This window comes from Tinamus guttatus, unplaced genomic scaffold (assembly GCF_059628265.1).
Source record: "Tinamus guttatus ecotype Peru unplaced genomic scaffold, ASM5962826v1 Tinamus_guttatus_pri_ptg000451l, whole genome shotgun sequence".
NCBI lineage: Eukaryota > Metazoa > Chordata > Aves > Tinamiformes > Tinamidae > Tinamus > Tinamus guttatus.
Window position 1 is genome coordinate 2,373,660 of NW_028288985.1, and position 19,022 is coordinate 2,392,681.

Consider the following 19,022-nt stretch of genomic DNA (forward strand, 5'->3'; position numbering starts at 1 on the left):
AGCAGAGCACTGACATTCAAACACAGCCTTAGTACAAGTTGAGATTTAGTCTGACTTGAAACTGAGCAAGAGCTTGTTTGGGAGAAAATAAATACAGCTCCTGGATGTGTGCCCAGGTATTCTCTGCAGAATGCGGGGGGTTATTCAGTGCCCGGTGCAATGTTGCTGTGACTCCAGAGGTAATGAGCGGGAGACAACCATTATTAAAGGAAACTTCCTCCGGGAGAAGAAATGTCTTGATTTGATTACAATCATACACACAGAAAAATTCCTTCTTTTGATGCCTTTTTTCTCTTGAGGCCTAGGGGTTACATTCACTGACATAAGGTATAGCTTTTCACAAATTCATCCTTGTATTTACAAGCTTCCTTGTGGCTTCCTCATGCAGCGATAAGGGACCAGCTATAGACTTAGCATTTATTTGTTGATGCATAATAAGGGATAGAAAAAAACAGGTGTGCTGTGCATCGTTGTGAAGACCACAATGTATTTTTAATCCTGTCAACAAATACATTTCATAAGGTGTAGAATAGGGCGTGTGAGTCATTAACTCTTGTCAGTTCGTGGATTTGTTAATGTGAGCTGACTTGGCTTGCCACTCGCGCTTTCTCTCCCCTTAATATGCCAGATTGCTTTCTGTAAAATATCCCAAATGAAATTGCAGATAAGAAGCTCTGAAAAATTCCTAGCTATTTGTAGTGTTATCTCTTAGGTATGATACATAGGAGGTAATTTCTCAGTTAACACAGAGCTGGTAACAAGCAAGTGTGACTTGCCTTACGGCAATACAGGATGAAGATCACCTAGTAAGAATGTACTGGAAAATATTTTGGTATTACTGTAAACTGTCACTGTAGCATCAGGCTTCAGACATTCTGTTTATTCTTACCGTAAAATAAGTGCAATAAAATAAGTAAAATTCTGTTTATTATCAGGCTTCAGAAATTCTGTTTATCCTTACAGTAAAATGAGTGCAGTATTTGATAGTTAAGAGTTGAAGCTCTTTCTCAGTGTTCTGCATCAGGGTTCACATGCATGGGTATCTGCTAACCACACGCCAGTGTGAAGGATTGTGGAATGGCTGGAGTTTGACAGGTACTAAAATGATAGACTTCTTATAATTAAATCTCATTTAAATGAGCACCTAAATAATCTTGTATTCTGGGATTACCCATTCCCAATTTAACATAACAATGAATGCCCATCTGCATGTCACAGAAACCCAAGGATTGCCTAAGCTACAAGGCAAGCTTACTCCCCTTTATGAATTATGATGGATTTAGCAGTTTCCATGGCTACAGTTTGTTCTAATTGTGATACATTAGTAGCAACAAGAATTGGATGGCTCAAGCCATTTAGTTAATTAAATGCAAACTTGGACAGTTCTAAAGGAATAATAGATAAAATTAACACCTACTAGCATACACCTGTAAATGTGAATAATTTGTCTTAAAAATTACAAAGCACTTGTGTATTCTTGACATGTCTCTCGTAGCCTTACATGTTTTATTATGGGAACGTTCTATAATTTATTTTAAACTACTTGCTGAGATGAAGAATGACGGTGCTGATCAATGAAACATGTTCCATGGTTCAAGCCAATAAAACGTGTTAGACTTTAGCTGGGGGGAAGTGTGACTTGCAGCAATTATACCAGATGATGAATCCACAGCTCCTTGACTAACACATTTAGATACTGAAAATAGGGATTTATAATGGAAAAGGCTGACACAAACCTTACTGCAATGTCACAAATGCAATCTAAAGTAGAGAAAGCCAAATCTTGTTTTCAGAAAGGAAAATGCTGAAGTTGGCTGGTGGAATTTAACAGTTACACCTGGGGTAAAAGATTCAGATTCCTCATAATTGCAGAACTACTTGGCAGGAGCCCCAGTCAGTAATGGTTGAGGACAAAAGCTGCGTAGGGACTTTGTCTGCTACCCATGTCCGCTATCTGCAGATCCATGGGGGTTTCCAAGGGCAGGAAGGTTTCAGTTTACTGCTAGTTCTGCTTCGAACTTTATGCTTTGAACTTTACGTTATTGAGAAATGTGATGGCTCAAGAATAAGTGTATCAAAATAGAACAAAAGCAAAAGTATTCAGACTTGCCGTGTAATTTTCTGCCACTGAGTAACAGTGAATTGGTTACACTGGAAAATGAGCACTTGCATCCTAGGGAGCAGTGCAGACTTCCCTCCTGGTGAAAGGAGCTTATGTCAAGAAACACTTTTGTTTGGGGCTGCCTGTTGGGAATAGGCCAAACACAGCTCTGTAGGCTGCTTTCTGCCCCACTCTCATCCTACAGTGCACTATGTTGTGTGTAGGTGCTTTTGAGAAATTAGCCTCCATCAAAATACCGGTGTGTCCTAGCATAACTAATGGAAAGGGAAAGCTCTTAGCATTGCTTTTTGGGTTTTTATTTTATTTTTGCTTATTTGTTTGTTTTTCTTTTTTTCCCCCCTTTTTATTATTTTTTTTAGGAGGCATTCTTTTTCTTCAGTTTGCCATGGTTTGAATTTCCCATGACAGCTGGTCAGGAATGAAGGTTTTGTTATTACTTATTCTCATGAGTCCAGCCATTCTTTTGTGCATCGCTGAAACACCCTCGGCATTTATGCTTGAGAAAGTAAAAACACTTTCATGCGAATGAAGCAGTAGTAATAAACAAATCTGAATGCAGTATATACAGCGGATTGGCTGGAATTACAGTATGATCTTTATACTTTAAAACAACCTTTAGATCACAAAACATTCAAAAACTGCTTTGTCACATACACCCTCTATGCAGCACTGAGATAACATTGTTAAACAGAAAGGACACTACCAGCAGTAACAACTTTGGCTTAAAGCAGCAAAAGCAATATGCAAATGCTCTGCTTTAAATAATAATTACATTATAATTTAAAAGTCATTGAAAACCTGACTTGCTTTATACGCATATCAGTGCTTTTGAATAACCAGTGTTCTGCAGAGGAGTGGTATGAGGAGCCTTTTTCCTCCCCACTCCTTCACTAGCATCAGTTTTCACTTTGTGTTTTCCTGAAGGTCTCCAGGAAGAATTAGATCATACTGTGTAGACAAATATATGGAATATATTCTCAATACAGACCTCAGCCAAACTAGCCTGACATTGACGCAAACATTCCCACTGACTTTTGGGCTTTTATAGCAGGGGCACAGAGATAGAGGGAACTCGTGACGACCATAATTGCCTTTGAGATGGACTGTGCTGTTGAGATAGTCCAGTTCTTTGATATGATGGAAGAGCATTAAGAATTATTCTCTGAGATTGAGTTTTGGTCCTGCATACCAGCTGCTCTTATTGGGGTACTGTTTAGTTGCTTTAACAACCAGCACCAAAGCTTTAGATGGAGAATTTCCTTGTCCATTAGGTGGAACTTGCTCTGAGATAAAACATAATACAGGGATAAAAAAAAGTATTTAGCCTTTACAAGAATTCAGCCCAACTGAAGTTACATAAGCAAGAAGCCAAGAGAGTTCTGAAGAAATAAGTTCTTCAGAAAATAGCACCTGGTCTGTTTATAGGAAATACTATGAATAGATCAATAGTTACGGTGATGCAGGCAAGATAACTGTCCAGCAGTAGCGTGGGGTGTAACTTCATGCAAATGTCTTTGAGAAATCAAAAGTCAATACAACCAAGCTATATGTTCAGAAACATCTGTTTTGGTATTAAAGATAGAACATGCAACTCTGGAGGAGAAGAGCTCTTGCATTTCTCTGGGCCATGGGGCATGTTGCTCCAAGGGGGCTGGTAGGGGAGAAGGTTTTGGTGGTTTTTTGCAAGCCGAGCGATTCGGTTGCTGAAGCGAGTAGATGTAAAGGGATTGTGTCTCAGAAAAAGAGCAGTTTTCTTTCAGAGGATGTGTTCAACTGGGTGAAGGTGACTGGATATGAACAAAGCATTCATATGGCCAGATTGGAGAAGACAAAAGTGAAAGGACAGAAAAAGCTGCCAAAGCTTCCTCTGAAAAGTGAATTTTCTGCATGTAGTTCCTACTTTTTCATTAGCATCACAGGCTGAAATAGCTTTTCTTTATTTTCCGTAAGTCTGTGCATTGCAGGTGAAGGAAGGGCAGCCTCTGCGGAGCGGGGTGGGCACGGGCAGCAGCGGGGGCTGCGGCTGTGCCCGAAGCCGCCCGCACCGGGAGACCCTGCGGGGAGACGGGGTCCCGCTTTCCCACGGCCGCTGCTCCCGGCGCGCGGCTTTGGCTGGCAACTCTTGTCATGGGGGGCTGGGGCCTTCATTCTGATGGTGATACTAGCGTGTGAGGTTATTCTGTATGATTGCAAACTATAAAAACTATTGTATTTAGTTTGGAGTATACAATGTATTTTGCAAGAACTGAATACAGAGAACTGAAAGCACTGCTTACTCTCCTAGGGTAAGACTGACCAATTTGCTCTCCGATAGGAAGAAAATTGCAAATCGCCAAGCGGGTAACAGTGCCCAGGGCAGGGAAAACCATGAGGGTGGCTGCTTCTTTCTTATTTCCAGGCACTGAGTAGTTTGGGCAGCATTTCTGGAGCCCTATCAGGGCGAAGCAGCAGCAGGGCCGGCTGCATTGCCATGACAACCCTGGGCGTGCAGGAGCTGCCGGCTTGTCAGGCTGCTGTCGCTTGTGACCTGCAACTTCACTGAAAGCCTCCCTGCTAGCACCCACCGTGTTGCAAGCTGCTATCTCATTTGCCCGTACAAATAATGTTTACCAAGTATAAAGAGGCAACCTGAGAACTAAAGGGAATCTCAGAAGCTCCTTCTATCCCTGGGTTTTCATTCAGCTTTTACTTAGAGTTGGTTCTTTATAGTTTATTAAGGTACTTTATGCTTTGTCTTTCCTATTTAGCTTCCAACAGGCTTTGTGCAATAATTGTTCATGCAGAGGATAGAAGGAGAATGTTTTGATCCTTCTGGCATGTGTGTCCTGATAAGCTATTGCAGTGAGAGGCCTGGCATATGTATGCCTTGGTCTAATTTGGCCACAAGCGTGGGAGATCCATAGAAAAGTACTAAATGTGGTGACAGAGCTTCTCAGTCTCTCTGCACTTGGCAGTGCCGACAGCAAAGCGCCCTGCAGGGCAGTGATCCACAGAAAGAGGTTGCACTCTGGACAGTTCCCTTCCGCAGGGGGAGGTTAAGCCGCACGCCCTGCAGTGTAGACACAAAATAACTCGTGACTCTTTTTGGCACTGTAAGTTGCATAATGAAATTGGCTCAAGAGAAGGTGAGTAAAAGTTTGCTGAATAAATGCTTGCTCCGAGCAGGAGCTTACCAAGCTTTGAGGGGGCAGCCTCCTTGGCGAGAGCCACGTGTCCTGCGCCTCTTCGTGCTGGCCACGTCGTTGGCATCAGCTCGCCGCGTGCGTTGTGCTCTCCTCTTTGCAGTGTTGGGTATGGGAGCGTGAGTCCCCATCCGCACAGAATAAACCTGGTTATATTTTAGAGTGCAAGTGAATGTGGGATTGCATGTATTTGGCACTCGTATCTTGGAAAGTACACTGCATGCAGTATGCTGATGTGCAGTTTGCTCACAACTGTGAAAATCTGGCTCTAAAAAATAGATTATTCGGTTACATTTGCATATTTATTTGTCTTTCTGCATAAATGAAGAAAGGGTGCAGAAGCATGTTCTAAGGAGGCAAAAAAATAGTTAGCTTATCCACTATAGAAAGAGAAATTGGACATATTGATTCTCTTACTATTTACTGTAGATAGAAATGATCTGCAACCCCCTGTGCCTGTATTCCAAACATATGTAATGAACAGTTTATATACAGTTTTTTAGGTGCATACCATCAGAGCAGTACTTGAAAAGACATATTTTATTTATATCCAAATGCTGCTCTATTGATATGGTATCTATTTAACCTTAACCCAACTCCTATCATATAGATGAACGTTTTGGCTCCACCAGAGAAAAGTACCATGTAGAAGGAAATGAAGGAGGAATGAAAATCATAGCTTGCGGGCTCTGCCTCATTACAAAATTATGTTCTGGACTTCGAGTCTCAGGGCTAGAGATTTTGTTCAGGGCTCCAGAACGCCCTATAAACTCAGGAAATTGATGCTTTGCACATCTGTATTTTTGTCGAAAGTTTTCCCACTTAGTACATCATCAACTGTGAGCTCAATTCAAATTTGTGCAACTTTCCAGCATTTCTTTAATTGAAAGCTTTTTACCACTTCTGCAAGTATTCTCTTGAAAACTGAAGATAGATGTTTGAGATTTTGGTAATTGTAGCTATCACATTAACTGGCAGAGTCACTTCATGATCACACCTTCTTAACTATCAAAATCCAGAGGAGAATTTGAATATACCGAGTTCTTTGCAGGAGTTTCTGTTTTGAATGACATTACTCTGCTCTTCCCTGGAGTCCTCCCAAGGTAGCTGTTGTCCATGCAGGTTCTAGTTTCATACATGCCCTGAGATATCAGTTCAAGAAGGGTACATAGAGCTGTGCAATGCATACGCATAAGGTTACAGAGATAAAGTTGCTGCAGTCAGAATATCCTTGCTTTGTTTTGCTCGAAATTTCAAACTGAGCATTGGGCAGTTTTCTTTTTCTTTTGCATTGAATTATTCAGTAGCTGAAGTGTGTAAAATTACAGATTTCTAGACTAGTGACGTTTAGAATATAAGAAGGATAGCAAAATCTATTTCATTTGAACTCTAATCTCTGGTCATGTATAAAATGAATAAAATGCAGTAAGTGTGGAGAAATATGATTTATAACAGCAGCTGAAGTCTGGCAGTGAATATCCAAAAATGCCAAGATTGTATGTCAGTCAATTTAGCAGTGCAATGGTGAAGGCAAAGAATGAAATGAGGGCTCTCTCCGATGATGTAATCTTTGGAAAAAATGTCAGATGAGGAATTATTTCTAGCTCGAAATAGCTAAGTGCTTGCTAAGTAAGAGACAGAAAAGCCATTATTTTAATAGTAGAAGCTGGGGAAATACATGGCTTTTGTTGCACTTTATATTTGTCTCTTGTAGTAATGTCTGACTTATTTTATAGATCTTAGAGCAAACGAGAATGTCAGGTAAGGGATACTAGACAGTTCTGGGAGATGGTAATGGGCTTTCTGAGCCCTTTCACTTCTTTCTCTGCTTGACATATAACCAAAACTCGTCCATGACTGAAATTGTTACCACATGAAGACCCCTCAGTGATACAAATGAAATGACTTGGTGACTCTCAGGACGCTTCTCAAGTGGACAAACATCCACACTGGATAAAAGCACCTCACAGTGAAATCTGTGGTGGCAGACTTCATTTGGATCATAAATTCCGTCAGCTCACAGGCGTGTATTGATAGCAGGAGTAAAACACAGAAGAAAGAGGCATGCTCACCTGTTCAGCACCTGTGATAGTTCTGTAACTTTTAAGTGTTTTAGCACTATGTGGGGAATGGGAGGGCTCCATAAATGCTCGAGCTGGCTTGTGGGCACAGCCAACAGCTGAGCACAGAGACAGCAGGAGCAGGTGAGTACGAAGGGCGCAGAGGAAAACATCTTCATCTTCCTCAGAGGAGGACATGCATGAGCCTTGGTTCACCAGTGAGTATCCTTGCAAGAGGATAATTTTGTTGTCCTTCTATGCCAGCTTGATATTTCAAAGACAACAATATTTGAAAATCCTTGTAATGTCACCAGGTGTGGCCAGCTCCGGGGAGTCTCAAAGATACAACAAATTATGGTTGACCAAAGACAGTGTGATCACTGTTTACTTCCTACATGAGCAGTAGCAGTGATTCCTAAATCAGTCTATGTAGTTCATGGGCCTCTGTTGTTTCCGCAACTAATACAGAAGTACAAACTTCTTTAGAGGATGTAGAATCTATACATATATATCCTGCATAAACTATTTGACTTTTGGGGATTTGCTTTGATACTCCTTCTGTTTCTCTTTTAGCCGTTTTATGCCCCGTGACAATAGCAACATGCTTTTTTATCACTGCTCTGTACAATTATCTGAATATTCAGTGTTGCTTCTAGATAAGCTCTTAGAATTTCTCTCAAAGGATGGAGGGACAGAATTCCTCTTCCTTCTGCACTTGCCTCATAACCCTCAGAGCAAGTGCTTTAATATTTGTTTTTTTGAGTTATCATACAAGTTATGGATGTAATCTGTAAATATTTATTTTTTTACTGAAGTATGCTAATATCTTGCATAAAGAAGTTCCTATTACAAGGAAACAAGTTGTGTAAAATATTTTGCTCAAAGGAGCTAAATTATGCTTAAAATATATACATTTACTTCACCTTTGCTCTGCATGTTCTTAATTTTATTTCTTAAGACTTAGAAAGGTGAAAACCCAGCTGTGTTGAGTGCTCTGATTTAGGACATGAAAATTTAGCTTGGCTATGGCAGTGTGACATTAGAAGGAGCAACTTACAGAGCCAGCAGAGGGAATTGAAAACGAGTCCTTTTGGAGCTGTTTGCTGCTGTGCTGCCCACATTGACGTTTGACCTCTGCAGGTGGTAATCTGTCCAAATATGACCCCATTTTCCCTTTGATGTGCTAAGCTTCCTGCTGTAAGAAACATATTGAAACATAATTCATCCCACTCATTACCTGCATAACATGGTACATAATGTTGTCATTGCTGAGTTAGTAACGGCAAGATGCAGGAAGCTCAGGTGCCTGATGCTTTTGTGATGATCTGTTATTTGTTGTTTTCATATTTTATCCATAACTCTTAATCTCTTCATGGTAAGGATGAACACAGAAGGCATATCTAAAAAATACCCTTAAGAACCTATTACATTTATTTATTTCATTATTTGCAAAGAAAAAAACCCTACAGTCAATATGTTTGAGGGAAAAGTTGTCTTAAATTGCCCTAACAAAAATTAATTTTCCTCAAATATTTATGAGACTGTCAAATGCAATGAAGCTGAAAATCTTTCTTAAAATTCTGGGTGAGAAGGTGTTTTTTTCTGTGTTTGCCTAATTTTCCTCTGCTGTCCCAAACTTGGCCCCGCTGGGGTGTTGTGAGACAGTCCTCGATGCCTGACAGTGGGGACCTGGTTTGATTTCATCTCCTCTCGCTACTCTGTGACTGTCACCACCAGATGAATATTTATTGCTCCTGCTGCAGGATTTTAGGGTTGTACTGATGTGAACTCCAGTTTAGTGAGGGCCAGCAGATAGCTGATAACCTCTTGAAAGAGTGAGATATGATTGTTATTACTGTGTATAAAAGAACAGTAATTTGGGAGCTGCTTTCAAAACTTTAATCTTCTTTGCTTTCATACGTCTGAAAGAATTGTGTTGTTGCTCTGTAGTTTCCTGCTGCTTCTGTAGAACTATTCTATTTTTCCATTACATTGAAATATATCCACAAACTTAACCCACATTTTTTTTTGATCTACCAGATATAATATTGTGAGAATTTCCAAGGGACACTAACTTAATAAACCAGCTATTTTCACTGATAAAAACCATCCAACCTCAGGTGTGCTGCAGCTAGCCAATAAAATTGTTCCTGTTGGACACACAAATCTCCATTTGGAGCAGCAGGAAAACATACTTTTTAAGTTTGAAAATAAGTTTGCAAATGCTTACCTCATCACCTATGAACTCCTTTTTGATACAGCTGGTATCAGCTTAATTGATTTAACCATAAGTGCATCGCACACCTCCCTGTGTGCGGATGGATGTGTGTGATACCACAGTGAAACGGCAGCGCGTGCTGTAGAGCCGAGCAGGGGAGTGAGATGTCTGGGAAAGACCTGAGACCTTCCAATCTGAGAATCACCGTGAATATTGCAATCTCTGAGATTAGGGAAAAAACAAGTCTTGATTGATCCCATTTGATTTTTGGACTTAAGACAGCATACAAATCGTAACTGCAGGAAAGAGGGACTCTCTTAGAGTGGGTTTCTTACAGAGGGCTCCAACCCCCCATGTGCATCCCATGCTGGGTGTGCAGCACCTCCTCCATACAGGCGCCCTGAGTGCGGCCTGAACCCCATGACAGGCACCGGTTACACCTCAGCTGTTGGTGCGCACAACCGCCACGCAAAACCGCTGTGTACAACCACTGCGCTCAGCCTGCAGAACACTGCCTCATAAAGGGAAATTGGCTGAAACTGAAATCCCATCATTTCCTGTGTCACCTTTTCTATAATTACTAGGCACAGAATTTATAATTAAATGGTGTGACTGATTCTGTGACATTCCCATAGATATTTCACAAAGGCTATTTGCATGCCTTGCTATTTGGTACAGTAATAACTGCAATCATCATAACTACTATCATTTGTTTATCAGATGTCCCCTGGGGAGCATCTGTTGTCATTTTCAAGGCTTAGCCAGCGTGACAGTGTGCGTGCCTTGTCAGTCTCGAGTTGCTGTTCAGTCGTGTTTGTGACCCGCTCCCGGCACCCAGCCCCGAGGGGCACCCGCTGCTCCGTCCCGCGCTGTCGCAGGGCGCAGAGCAGCGCGGCCAGGCAGGGCCTTCCTCGCTCAGGACCGCGTGGGAGCGGTGCGGTCCTCCCGTCCCGGGAGCGGTGCGGTCCTCCCGCCCCAGCCGCATGTGCGCGTGGTGCTCGCACACCGAGGGGCTGCGCGCGGGCAGCCGGGGGCTGGCACCGAGGCACAGCCCTGCTGACCCTAACAGCGTTCCTGCAGCGGCTGCCGCAGCCCGGAGGGCTGGGCGCACCGGGGCCTCTAGCTGTGTTTTCTCTGGAAAATATTTAAGTGCTGCGTAATGAACTAGGCAAATGCCTGTGGATTATATCCATAGCTTTACCAGCGGTCAGGCTAGTAGAGTGGTGAGTGGTGAAGTCTCTCTTTTGTATCTTTTAAATGCCCTCCTGCAGTTGTGTATCTGTCTTCAGAACCATTTGGCAGATGTTTTCCACTTTCGTCTGAAAATGCGATCTTCCTGAAAAGGAGCCAAGGGAAGGGAACGCTGGAGCCTGGAGTCCCTTATTATTTTCAACATCATGTTATCTTGCTGAAAGAAAGGGGAATGGCTTTCCCTATGTGCTGCTAAACCCTTCTAATCTCAGCAGAGTTCTGTTTTTCTCTGCCTGCTCTGTTCCCCGGAGGGCACTGATGCCTGACTCAGGTTATAGTGCTTAGGAGGCTGCCGATGGAGGCAGGGGCTCGCACGTCGTCCGCAGGGGAGGTCGGCGTTGGTGCTGTTATTTGCAATTGAGCTGGTCCCACACGAGGGAAGAAAGGGGACGTGTGTCTGTAGCTGTGGAGCCAGCGGCAGGCGCCTGAGACGTGCCTGGGCTGTTGGAAGGTTTCAGTGGTGCATGAAAAGAGGATTACTGAGCCAGGACGGTGGAGAGAGCTGCCGGGTTTACTCCATACGTATATTTTATAGTACTCAGGCAGTGAGAGTATACAGTCCTTATGAAAAGCCACAGTTGCCTGAGTAAAGTTGCATCTGCCAGAAACTCCCATAAATCAAGCCGTGCGGAGCAAGGAGGAGGCATTTTGTGTGCCCCGGGGTCCTCCTGGGCAGGAGGGACCCGGCACAGCCTTGAGTCCCCGGGCGCTTTGCAGCTCCTCGCTGCGGCGCGGTGGCGTTTGCCCCGGACCCAGAATAGGTCTCAGTGACCAGAGCTGATTTTGCTCTGTGAAGTGAGTGGTGTCCTCCTGTAGTAGCTTGGGTAACAAGCGATCACCACCTTTCTGGGTGTAGAAGGCACTGATATTTCCAAAGCAAAACTGAGTATAAGAAACATAGGATTCTATGTAAAAAGGTGTTTTCATATGTTTTCATTTGCCTTTAATGCTGCAGTATCTTCAGTGGATGGAGGCATTAGACAGTAAGATGTCTGTTGTGACATTTATATTCAAGCTTTTTTGCTTTGCATGGTTTTGCAGCCACATAAGGCAGTGGGAGCCAATTTTAATTTTTATTAAAAAGTATTTCTCATCCTTATATTTACGTAACATAATGTAAGGAATGCAATGAAATCTTCAGATGACCTGAAAGAGTCTTGTGGGAGATCTATGTGCTGTCTACTTGATATGTAAGAACATTTGTTTTAATTCCCGTACAAAAATGAGATAAATTAGTTTGTGATAACACAAGTCCAAAAATATCTAGAGTTACCAATTTATTTCCATATTATAAAATAACTCAATTCACTGCATGATTAAAAAGCTGAATTAGATAAAAGGAGCAGTTGCCCCCAATCAGACTATGAATACAAAGTATTAGCCTACAAAAAGTATTTCTAACTTGTAAAAAGACTTTAGCAACAAATATTGCTGCAACTTCTGTTTTTGTGCTTGTGCAGCTGGAGATCTGTCCGTTGGCTTAGAGGGGAATGAAGGGCCCGGTGCTGCAGTGCTTTACATCTCAGAGCCATCCTAGCTCATGCAGACTTGTCCGATGATATCGTTTGGGCCGTGAAACTTGCTGGGTTTTAGATGTTTGTATTCAGGATGAGTCTAATTATCTCTCAAGGTTTTTAAGGCAATTTTCATCATTTGCATGAATAAAGCAAGAATCTGGAAAACATGGGAATCTAAAATTCAAATAGCAATCCTTTATGTAAAATAAATGATAAAATCTAGGTGTCTTTGCATGTGAATGATGTCCTCAGGGCTCAGCTTTCTCCAGTGTGCTGCCTCAAAGTCTGATACATTTCTAGTGGTATGGTTAACACCAAGTGAATTTTTTTCAAAATTTGGAGCCTGATGTCGCCGTTCCTGTTTCATCAGAACAGTCCATATTTGGCAACAATCATGGTACAAACACGTATAAAGCACGTAGTAAGAAAGGCTCTGGGTTACAGCTGAATACCGAGTAAGTGCCCGGCCACGTGAGCTTAGCTTAGCCATCAGGACAGTGCCCGGCACCTCCAAGTGGTCTTTTCCGGCTGGTGGTACCGGCCGGGGCGCTGCAGGTCTGGTGTCTCTGCTGACTCGGAGCGGCAGCAGTGAAGGCCGGCGCTCCGAGGACGCGCAGCGCCAGGAGCGCCTGCCAGCAGCAGCAAAGCGCCCGGCAGCCAACACGAGCCGCCGGGCAACATGCAGCGAAAGCGCCTTCCACTTGACACGGTCCTTCCTGGTGTCACAGAGGGGCCTGCTGGGCCCTGGGAGGACAAGGGGAGGCGAGGAGTAGGCCAGGGTTTACTGAACTGACGCTGGTAGTGAGGATGACAGTGCTGGGCTCGGTCATCATCTCTGCCTATGGGGACCTGAACCCACATCTTCCTGGCAAGAAATCCCTGTCCAGCTGTGTAGTCTGAGCTAGTCTATGAGAAAGAGACATGTAAGTGACCATCCAAAATGGACCTTTGTCTTATGGCAAAGCAAATACAGCTTCAAACGGCCATGGCAGTGAGCTTGCAGAAGCAAAAAGAGTTATGCTTTTCAATGGAAATATTTAGTTCAATCCCAATTCTCATTCATGTCGAGTTACAGCATCTCTTACTAAAATTTACATCTTAATTTCTTAATTTGATCTCAGATTTGGAAACTATCAGATTTCAGTGTCCATTTGTAAAAGCCATGCATGAATTATTAAGACTTCCATTGTAAGTTAAATCTTATCCTTTGTATTTTAAGCCATCAACTTGCATTGATCTAAAATGCTTCCAGAGAGTTTATCAGAAAAGTGAAATAAGAAATGAAACAGTTTCATGTAAACTGTTTTTTTATATTTGACTTGTAAAGCCACAAAGCAGAGATAAAATGCATAAAACTAAGATTTTAATTCTAATAATAAGCACATGTATTCGTTTCCCTTATCTTTATAAGGCTCCATTTGCCGCGAGAAGTGTTTCATGTCACTCATCTCTTGTTCTACAGAAGCGCTTTTCTGGCTCTGCCTTTGTCTCCATCTGCATTTGCAAGGGAGGAAACTTTGCTGGCATTGTGCTGCAAAAGATCCAGTGGACCAAACAGTAATTTCATCTTAATACCTATGTGCCCTCGAATAGACGTGTTAATAGCACGTGATGCTAGATGTCAGGCAGGTGGTCTGCAGCTTTTGCAGTCCCAGCAGCACTGGTTTTAGGGGTGGATTTGGGGTGCATCTTCTTGGGTGCCAGTCAGCTCTGGTCGAGGGACATGAGCAGAGGTAGAGTCAGATTCTCCAGTTCGGACACCTCCTTTTGGGCCCGGGAGCCCATCAGCAGACAGAGGGGTCCCACAACCAGCCCTGCTCACAAAGTGGCCTGCAGCAAGGTTGGCGCCTGGATGCCACGCTCGGCGATGACATTTTAGTGGAAAAAGCAACAGCAGCCAGGCTGCCACCCCGGCACTCAGCTCTGTGTTGGCGGCGTTGGCGGGCAGCACCACCCTGTTGTGCTCTTCTTTCCATTGCACAGCATAGGAGGACAGACCAGTGGAGCCAGTGGCTTCCTTTGTCCGTTGGCAAATTCAGGCCGGGGTAGGAGGGAGGGCCTGGCAGGATGGGTGGCAGGATGGGCAGCAGGCTGCCCCGCGGCGCGTGCTGGAGCTGTGATGCCACGTGCCATCTCGTGCAGCCCCCGGCAGCATGGACAAGTCCATGAGCACCGTGCCTGGCTCCTGGGAGGACCTCGGAGAGACCCCTGCGATCCCGGGGAGGCAGTGCCGAGCAGCCCCCGGAGCACCGCGCGGCGCAGGCTGCGCCTCCGAGGGTCCCTGCGGAGCCCCACGCTGTGCGCGGCGAGGGGCGGCTGCTCCGCGAGGCTGCAGCCTTCAGGAGCTGCCGTGAGCACACGGAGCCCATTTTGTTCTTGGTGTTTAAAATCTAGACTTGTTCTTGTCTTCTGCTTCTGAAAACAGAACATCAGTGTCACGTACCAAAATAACCCAAAATTCAGAAAATGCCAGGCCTATGAAATAAACAGCTTCCTATATGAGGATCCAGGTGAAAAAAATCTTGCAACATAATGCTTTTTACCTAAAAATAGCTTTACCTTGCTTTACCTTAAAAATGTTACTTTAGTTATATGTCTTTCCTTCTGCTTCATTACTGTCAAATGCCCTGTGTCTATGGCAACCATCCATTCCTCCTCATGCTGTGATGATACAGTTATATTGCTTAACTTACAGCTCTGTTTAAATTCCTTTTGCTTTAGTTGCAGAAATAGAAATTGGATTTGGATGGGGAATATTCATATACAAACATTTCTAATTGTGTAGTGTAAACTAATAAGCCATTACGCAGTTTCCGTCATTAGTTTCTTTCTTCCCCCTTTCTTCCTTTTTCCCTTTTTTTCTTTACCTTTTTTTTTCTTTTTTTTTCTTTCTTCCTTTTTTCTTTACTTTTTTTCTTTCCCCCTCCCTTTTTTTTTCTTTCTTTATGCTGTGGTCCAAATTACCTTTCTCTGTAAAGGTTTTTCTGATTTCCAAAAAAGATGAGTCTAAATAGTGCTATGCATTTTCACCATATATATGGCTTCTTGAATAGACTTTCTGTGAGACTAAGTCATTTGAGATGGCTCTTGAGGAAAATGTCACTTGAAAATCCTGATTTGCATATATGAGAGAAGTCCTCACCAATACAGGTCTCTTCTGACCTTTTAGAAATGCAGATTTCATTCAGTAATATTGCTTATTATACATTCAGTGCCTGTCAGTTTTAGCTACTTGGTATTTATATAGGGAGAATTCATATGAAAGCAGGTTACAGACCTCCAGCCTTCTCAGACTGAACTAGGAGCTCTGCAGCTGTTAGTTCAGCAAACTTTCTTCCAAATTATTAGCAGAGCAATGTGTGGTCTGTATACTAGGCTGAGAAGTAGCCCTGATTCAGTGCAGTCCGTCACTTGTGCAGTCCTGGCGCCTTCCTGGCCTGCAGACGTGGTGGTACCTGCAGCTCTCAGCACTGCTGGAGCAGCTCTTTATAAAATAGAAATAATTATTACCTTATTTAGCAAAGATAAAAGTCGATACTCATTTACAAACATTTTGAAGACAAAGAGGGTGTCTTCCTGTTTATCCTCCAGCCCTTGCATGTGATATGTTTCATTTCCAGTTCTTAAAGAACTATTAAGTTTATTCAATAAGAACTTGAATCAGTGCTGTTTATGTCAGCGTAGTGCAAGCGACGCCTGCTGAGCTACAAGTGATTTACACTAACATTACTGAGAGGAGAGTCAGCTGCAAAGAAACAAATGCCTTGTAAACTGTCTTCTCTTTTAAATGTCCTCATATAGTGTAAGATAAATATACGTAGTGCTTATGTACATAGAGATAGAGAGAATATGTATCGCAATAACACTGAACTGTGAAATATAAGGTGAGCAATAACTAGCTAAATAGTGACTGTGCAGGGAAGAGCAGGGGGCAAGTGTACTACATGTCTGCCAAAAATAAGCATCGTGTCCAACAGCAGTGCTGTGAGCTCAGTCAGCAGGGCGGTTGGGGTAGAGCCTCACGCTGCCGCAGGGTGGTGGGATAGGTAGCTGTAGCCTCCACGTTAGAGCAGGAAGGAGGGTCCAGGCTCTTTCCTGTGACTGCTCTTGGAAAAAATGACCCAATTCTCTCTCAGAGACTAAGGGGGAAGCGTGATAGCTCTTTAAATACCTAAAAGATGGCAAGAGAAGGGAAGGGAAAGGGAATGACTGTTGTGTGGGAGCGGACAAGGCCCAGCTCGGCGCTGGCTGGGAGACGCAGACCCAACATGATGGAGACCTGAGTGCTCTGGAGGAGATGGCTGGTGAAGTGCTCAGATCTCTCCCAGAGGACAATTTCAAGATGGGGCAAAGTCACCTGTGAGCTCTGGCATAAATTGTACAGCTAAACTAGGTGACTCCTTACGTTCTCTTCTGGCCTTAAATTACATGATTTGACCGAGCATATTTGTTCATAATATGCTTGGTTATACCTTCATGTCCTGATTTGTGCAAAATTCCTGATAATATCTGCTATTTACTTCTAATGAAGAATAAACAAAAACACTTATTTTCTGATTGTGGGTACCTTTACAGGTGGGTACCTATCTATGCCAAGCCTCCTTTTTATTTTTCTCCTACAGCATTTTATTATTTCTAGTGGTCCTCTTAATCAGTATAATAGCAACTGCTATGCAGATAGAAGTAATAAGTCTGGAAACATTTATAGTTTTATAAATACAGGAATTGGAAAAAATGTGGGCAAGGTCAGCATTTTACTCTGCCATCATGTTTATCTTGGGTTTTCTCTGTCAGGAGTTCAGACTGATTAGCTCTGAGGCAAAGGGGAAATTTTGTTTCAAAAGAATCACCACAATGGGTAGTAATTTCCCATATGTATGGTCTTACAACGCATGTTGATCTCCGAAGAGGAGCTGTAGAGGTTTTGTGTCCTTTTTAGTGCACTCACACCTTAACACACTGTCTCTGCCTTTTAACTTAGGACGATCTTCTTAAATGATGAGAATCGTTCGATTTCATCTGTCAGGTGTGATCTCTAAAAAGATTTTAAAAAATAGGGGAAGGCTTGTCTTTCGCTCTGTGTTTGCAGAGTATGTTTTAATGCATTGTGAGTTCTTTGGATTCCCATCTCGTGCTCCTAGTTCCTCTCTGACTTGCCTACATTCTATGTGCTATAAGAAGCGCAGCTGAATGGCAGCAGCATACAAATTATTGTGTAGTCTCTGCATAGTTATTTCAGTGACCTGTAGAGAATTGAAGTATAGAGGAAAAAAAAAACAACAAAAAAAACCTTACTGAAATTAAAAAAAAAAATAGGTAAGTCTTTTTTTTTCTTTTTTTTTAACTAATTCATATTATTATATTGTTAGTCTTCCTTTGCTGTAATTTATAGTAGACCTTATATCAGCATTATTGAAATCCAAAGCTGATCTTTGCACTTGAATAAAGTGCAATTATAATGTAAGAGTGCCACAGAAATGCTATCAGTAAGAACACTGATGGTTCTTCCTCTAGGACAGAGCTTCTGAAGTGGCCACAGGTATCACACATAACTGATGGATGTTGTAACTCGCACTGGGAAGGGTCATGTATCTTTGCTCGCAAAGTCAGTAAGTGTGGTTTTATAGCGTTAACGAGGTTAGTATACAGTGCTGTGGCCACAGGTAGAAATATCAAGATTAATATGTGGCCACAAGTGAAAATACCAATATGAACACTGAGAAACATGGGCCAAAAGTCTCCCAGGCTGGTGCTATTGTGTTTGATGCAGCAGTTCTGCCCCGGGAGGACAGGGCAGCCTGTGCTGGCTTGAAGGCACAGCTGGTTTCTCTCTGCTTCTCTCTTTCTGATGATTTTTGCAAAGTGCTGTGCTCTGTTTTCTACACATTTAGCCTATCTCTGTTAGATTAGTTATATTTAATGCTTTGTATTTAAATACTGCAACCTACTTGCCAGTCATTTTATTTGTAATAGTGTCTCATGTGTTGTGTCTCCTAGCTCTACATACAAACTACCACACTTACAATATCCATGAACTTAAGTGCTTCAGTGGCCCTGGGGATGCTTTACATGCCGAAAGTGTACATCATCATCTTCCATCCTGAACTAAATGTCCAGAAACGGAAACGCAGCTTCAAGGCTGTGGTAACAGCAGCAACCATGTCGTCACGGCTTTCGCACAAACCTAGTGACAGGCCCAACGGCGAAGCAAAAACAGAACTTTGTGAAAACGTAGATCCAAACAGTAAGTACTTCTAATCCTATTCATTGGCTATTTATATGTTTTGGAGACACTGATCAGTCTTTAGGGTCTTTTGACTTCTCAGATATTAATACTGTGTGACCTCCTCAGGTAAAAGTCCCATAATTCTCTTTAAATTCTCTATTTTCTCCTCACTGTTTTTGAGATGTGCCAGTTCAGCAGCTCCTCACAAAAGGTCTGATAGCTGTAACTTGCTCCTCCTCCTTTCGCTCCTCTGTGAATAAGGGCACCCATGAGTACAACCCCATCAGTCTGAACTTGCTCCCTGATGTGTCAGAATCTAACCTGGGGCATTTCCAAGACAACGCCGACAGGTACCAAAATCGTCTTTAGGGATTAAGTGGCATTTCCTTTCGTGCCTCTGTTAACCTGAGCCACAGCTATGATTTTAGCAGTTTCCTTGCAGAAAT

The 19,022-nt window shown here is 42.8% G+C and overlaps 1 protein-coding gene across 4 annotated transcripts in view; it reads left to right on the forward strand.

The window, feature by feature from the left end:
- The window catches only part of GRM7 (glutamate metabotropic receptor 7), a 283,339-nt gene that overhangs the window by 233,305 nt on the left and 31,012 nt on the right, over positions 1 to 19,022 (forward strand). For 2 of the 4 annotated variants that reach the window (XM_088532059.1, XM_088532060.1), the window contains exon 9: positions 18,348 to 18,594. In XM_088532059.1, coding sequence (XP_088388185.1) covers positions 18,348 to 18,594 — 247 coding nt within the window. Of the gene's footprint in view, positions 1 to 7,183; positions 7,247 to 18,347; positions 18,595 to 19,022 lie in introns of those variants that run through there. The other 2 variants (XM_088532061.1, XM_088532062.1) reach the window with 2 other exon arrangements.